Source organism: Brassica napus, chromosome A9, assembly GCF_020379485.1.
Source record: "Brassica napus cultivar Da-Ae chromosome A9, Da-Ae, whole genome shotgun sequence".
In the NCBI taxonomy this organism is placed as follows: domain Eukaryota; kingdom Viridiplantae; phylum Streptophyta; class Magnoliopsida; order Brassicales; family Brassicaceae; genus Brassica; species Brassica napus.
Window position 1 is genome coordinate 28,364,031 of NC_063442.1, and position 5,365 is coordinate 28,369,395.

The 5,365-nt window shown below is 33.1% G+C and overlaps 1 protein-coding gene across 1 annotated transcript; it reads left to right on the forward strand.

Moving 5' to 3' along the window:
* Window positions 1-2,025: 2,025 nt before the first annotated feature.
* Window positions 2,026-5,092, forward strand: LOC106367421 (protein trichome birefringence-like 38). The gene is made up of 5 exons (XM_013807192.3): window positions 2,026-2,448; window positions 2,884-3,055; window positions 3,899-4,077; window positions 4,167-4,325; window positions 4,541-5,092. The coding sequence occupies exons 1-5, from the start codon at window positions 2,117-2,119 to the stop codon at window positions 4,827-4,829; spliced, it is 1,131 nt and encodes a 376-aa protein (XP_013662646.1). The 5' UTR covers window positions 2,026-2,116; the 3' UTR covers window positions 4,830-5,092.
* Window positions 5,093-5,365: the final 273 nt, after the last annotated feature.

A 5,365-nucleotide genomic window follows, 5' to 3' on the forward strand; every position in this document is an offset into this window, starting at 1 on the left:
CATACACATACCATTCACATGTATTATGTTATATATACACTCCCCAGCATACGTGTTTTCTTCATGTGACTTGTGAACCTAAGACGGTGAAAACTCATCTTTGCTTCTATTTTTTTATAACTTAACCAAAAGCTTGACATGAACTGTCTACACCGATTGAAAAAGTGGGCTGTCGATGCCGACTATCAGTTCGAAGTTTTTCATGTAACATTTTAATAATTGATTATCTTGGTAATTAGTATTAAAAGCTTGAGATATACATAATGTACTGTTAATTTAATACGACCACATAAAGATGCTATGGTATGTACCTAACTAGTTTATAGTTTACTTTGCATTCTTCTCATATCAAGTATCATTTAAAGCGCTGATTTAACGCTTAAACTAATCATTGAGATTGACTTAACATTTCCGATATTTTATTTAGTGTCATCCTCTACAAAATGATTAAATTTTGTTGCTAAACGAGATCAACGACATAATCACGTCGGTCTGAAATCCCGTATTATAATAGATATTCTTTCCATTATCAGGCAATAAGCTATATTATAAAGACCCATAAAAGATGATCGCAGCAAATTATGCAATTTTATGAAGCTTCCTAGATAGCTGTTCTCATTTAGGTTACATGAAAACTTCGTCAAGGTTTGTCCCGTTTTGAAAACGTTATGGGATGAAAACACGTTGGAAATATATGCAAGGAAATACGAGAAACATATTTTGTTTATAACGTAACAAGAAAAATAATTAATAAATATATGATAATTTAGTCTAACTAAAATATTAAATGATTAATTTAATTTATTAGAGGGTGTTTCAAAAAAATATTATTAGAGGAATTAATTTTGGATAATTTAAATTATAAAATATTTTATTCGAAAATAAGTTGGAAGCAGTATTTTGATAACTTTCGAAAAAATAAAAGTGAAAAGATGTTCGAACTATTTATCTTTAATGTTATATTATATATAATGTACTCAGTTTTGTGTGGTTTATATGATTTATACGTATGATAGTTCATTACTTATTTATTATTTATTATTTATATATTATACACATATTTTCAAAATATTTACGTATACATTTTTGAAATGGATACCAACTACGCCAAATCCATAATTCAATTGGAAAAGCCAAAATTTACATTAAAGATGCATAATTTTATTCTTAAAATAATTAACGCTCTAAATCTTACTAATTTTTTTTTTGCATGCGTTTGAATTTAATTGTAAGGGAAAATATGTTACATCCACACACAATATTTTATCAATAATTGGCATAATTTTTAATGTTTAATTTTAAATATTCAAATTTTGTCAAAAAGTGTCCGACCTTTTTCTGTTGGTGAAATGATTTTCACAGGGTCATAAAAAAAAATTCACAAAACATTGACCACACTACTGTCACGGTCCAAACTTTTTTCTTTGTGGGACGAATTGCTTGATGGATCGCTGTGGGAGATTCCGTGACTAGCAAGAACCTGATTTTGACCCCCCCCCCCCCCCCCCCCCCCCCCCCCCGGATTTGATTTTACCAGTAACGTGAACTACCAGTCAGTTATATCTACTCGTTGTAGTTGCGGATCCATGTCGAGATTAGCTGCAAATTTCTTAGGAAGTAAACTCGTTATAGTTCCAGATTTAATTTTTAGCTGTAAAAGTAATGTATGTATAACTAGAGAGCATTAATTATTGTTAGTATAACTAAAAAAATATTAGGTAACACCAAAAATTTAATTAATTAATAAATAGGTGTTCTCTAGTTATACATACATTACTTTTACAGCTAAAAATTAAATCTGGAACTATAACGATTTTTATAAATTAATAAATAGGTTCAACAATTTTTTGTAAGTAGATTTTTTAAGATAGATTTTTTTTTAATAGGATAGATTAGAGTCGAGTCCAACGCGCAGCAAGGCTGGAATTTGTTTTTTGAATAATGGTGTACAATAAAATATAGATACTTATTGAAGCATATATTAAGGATTATCTATATAAACATTTTATCATAATAATTTGTATAGACGTACACATATAGGTGTATAAAAGCTTGAACCCATCGACAAGCTTCTTCACAAAAACCCAAAACCTTAAGACACTTGTTTAATAAAAAGATGGGTTTCAACTTCATCTCTCTCCTTTTTCTTCCACTTCTATCAGTGTTTATCTTGTCGGGATCCAAGCAAGCCTTTGCTTCGGACAATACACTCCTCGTGAACACCGACCACCGCAACAGCACGGCGCAAGGTGGGTTGTCGTCACTGAGGGGGAAGAAGCAGAGGAGTGGATGTAACCTTTTCCAAGGCCGATGGGTTTTTGATGCTTCTTACCCTTTCTATGATACATCCTCGTGTCCTTTCATCGACGGCGAGTTTAACTGTGGCAAGCGACCTGACAAACAGTTCCTCAAGTACTCATGGCAACCTGCATCTTGCAGCATCCCAAGGTTTCTACTTAACTATGCACTTTTAGTTTTGTATATGTCCAACGTTTTAAACGAAACCTTAAAATTGAGCTAAACACTCTACTTTACAAGAATTTGATTGGTGGGTATTTCTATAATCTCATTACATGCACAGTCTAGAACATTTTTTCTAGTTACCACAATTTTTTTTTGCTAAAATTTTACAATTGTAATCAACGTAATCTTCTATGTACGTTATATATTGTATAATAATTAGAAGTTGGTGTTGTATAGCATTTCATTGAAGATCTTTTATATTCTGTTTAGAAATGAAAAAGAAGTATTTTTATCTTAAAAGTGATTAAGTGGAGTATTTTTGCAAGAATAGTGTAAAGTGACAACGAGATGTAATAGGAAAATGTAAACGCATGATGATTAACATTAATTACTTATGTTTTTGGTTAATTACGTGATTAGGTTCGACGGTGCGGCGTTTCTGAGGAGATGGAGAGGGAAGCGAGTCATGTTCGTGGGAGACTCACTGAGTCTTAACATGTGGGAATCGTTAGGATGTATGATACATGCGTCGGTACCAAACGCCAAGTACACTTTTCTCAAGCGTACCCCACTCTCTACTATCACTTTCCAGGTCTCTTTTTCTTTAATAAAATTATAAAACTGTGTTCTTCGGATAAATACAAAATCTAATTACCAATCCCCACGAGGAATAGTTGTCATTAACGAAAATGAATTGGCTTGTCATAACTACTGAATGCTTATTAGTCACGGACTATATATTATATATTATTTATAAAAGAATTGAAAAAGCTGTTTGGTGCCAAATGCTTATTATCATACATCCACTTGCCTAATATCCCTTTTATAATTAATAGAAAAGTTTATTTTATTCTTCATCTACAATTCTACATTATGAGAAAAGTGTTACATACGAGAGTATAAATAGGTATAGATAATTTTCGATGGATACATATCGTGTTTTTCTTATTTAGTGAAATTTTGATTTGTTTTAATTATTTCGAAAGATTTTTTTCATCTTTACCAGAATTGTGCTAAGTTTTTTTTATCATTCATCAAGTGGAAAACTGAAAACAATATGAAGTGACATGTCTTCTTTAATTTTAATCATTCTCTTTACCATTTTATTTGTTTAAAAAATTAGAGAAAGTTTTACCCAGCTTGTTTGCCACTGTGCTATGAGATTTCATTTCTTTTTTATTCATTGAGAAACAATTTGACCATAGAAACAATAAAACAAATACAAAAGGACATAATACGTAAAGTAAGTACACTAACAACAACTCCAACAGTCCAACTTGTTCTTTCCTTTTCCCTCTGTCTACTTTTTACTATTCTCTTTGTTCTGCAAAACCTTTTTCTTTCATTTAATATATATTTTTGATGGAAATAGCTATTTTGAAAAAAATATAATCCCTGATTCTGATGTTTTTTTTTAAATTTTAAATAAAAACAGGAATATGGAGTGACGTTATATCTATATAGAACACCATACATAGTGGATATAGCCAAAGAGAAAGTAGGACGTGTTCTTAACCTTGGAGCTATTGAAGGAGGTGCTAATGCTTGGAAAAACATGGACGTTCTTGTCTTCAATTCTTGGCATTGGTGGACTCACAAAGGCAATTCTCAAGGGTGCGCACCAAGAACATAACCACGTCTTTAATCTAAACCCGTTATATCCTTCATTCTTAGTGTTGAATCTTTCTTCTTCTTCTTTTTAGGTGGGATTACATTAGAGATGGGTCGTCTTTGGTGAGAGACATGAACCGTCTTGATGCATTTTACAAAGGACTTAGCACTTGGGGTCGATGGGTTGACCAAAACGTCGAGACCACCAAAACCAAAGTTTTCTTCCAAGGCATTTCTCCCACTCACTACGAGTAAGTCTATTTAACTCGCCACTCACTGCATGTAATAATTTGCTAGTGTAACAATATAATTATGTTATAGCTACTAAAGATTGTGATGTGAATGCATAATAAAACCTAAATCAATGTTAGCTACTAAAGATTGTGTCATTAATTAGCTATGGTTTGAGAAAATAGCGTTCAGACACAAACCTAAATTGATGTTATGTCTTTCCTGTGGGTGACAGGGGAAGGGAATGGAACGAGCCGAGAAAAAGTTGTACTGGGCAAATGCAGCCGTTGGGTGGATCAAATTACCCAAGTGGCCAGCCTGCATCTGCAGGAGTTGTGTCAAAAGTGTTGGGAGCGATGAAAACCCGTGTGTCCTTGCTTGATATCACCACGCTGTCTCAGCTGAGAAAAGATGCTCATCCTTCTACTTATGGTGGCGATGGAGGAAATGATTGCAGCCACTGGTGCCTTCCCGGGTTGCCAGATACTTGGAACCAACTTCTCTACGCAGCTTTGTCCATGTGAATTTGAGCAATACATCTTTACAAAGAAAGTGCAAACACACCTTTGTTCTGTAATTACATTCTTGGAGGTGCAAAGAAGCTGACAGTTTTACTTTGGGGGTGGTCTTTAAGTGAAGACTAGGAGCATAAAAAAGAAGGTGGATTGTAAAGTGTCTTTATATTATTTTCGTATGTGATGAAAACAAAACCTAAAAATTTGTCTAACTAATATTGTGTGATGTTATAGAAAGAGATTAATAAACAAAGGAGACATTCTAAGTCTAATAACAAATTTGTTGGTCATGAATCATGATAGAGGTGAACTTACTAGGGGAAAGTAGACTTGACCCTGTCCAGATCCAGCTGGTGGTGAATTCTAAGCTTAATCTGTAACTTCATTTCTTTGAAAGAAACTCCAAGAATCGAAACTTCTAACATGATAAGATATATGGTTGGCTTCCAACCTAAAACCAATTAAAGGTTCGATGACATTCAATAACTGTACGATTAAACCCAACACACACTATACCAATGCGTATGAGATAACCAAGGTAGAAA

Excerpts from the sequence above, each read along its gene's own strand:
- LOC106367421 (XM_013807192.3), top strand. The coding sequence starts at position 2,117 with ATGGGTTTCAACTTCATCTCTCTCCTTTTTCTTCCACTTCTATCAGTG. Across the intron at positions 2,449-2,883 it reads GCATCTTGCAGCATCCCAAG|GTTCGACGGTGCGGCGTTTC; the intron begins GTTTCTACTTAA and ends TTACGTGATTAG. Across the intron at positions 3,056-3,898 it reads TCTCTACTATCACTTTCCAG|GAATATGGAGTGACGTTATA; the intron begins GTCTCTTTTTCT and ends AAATAAAAACAG.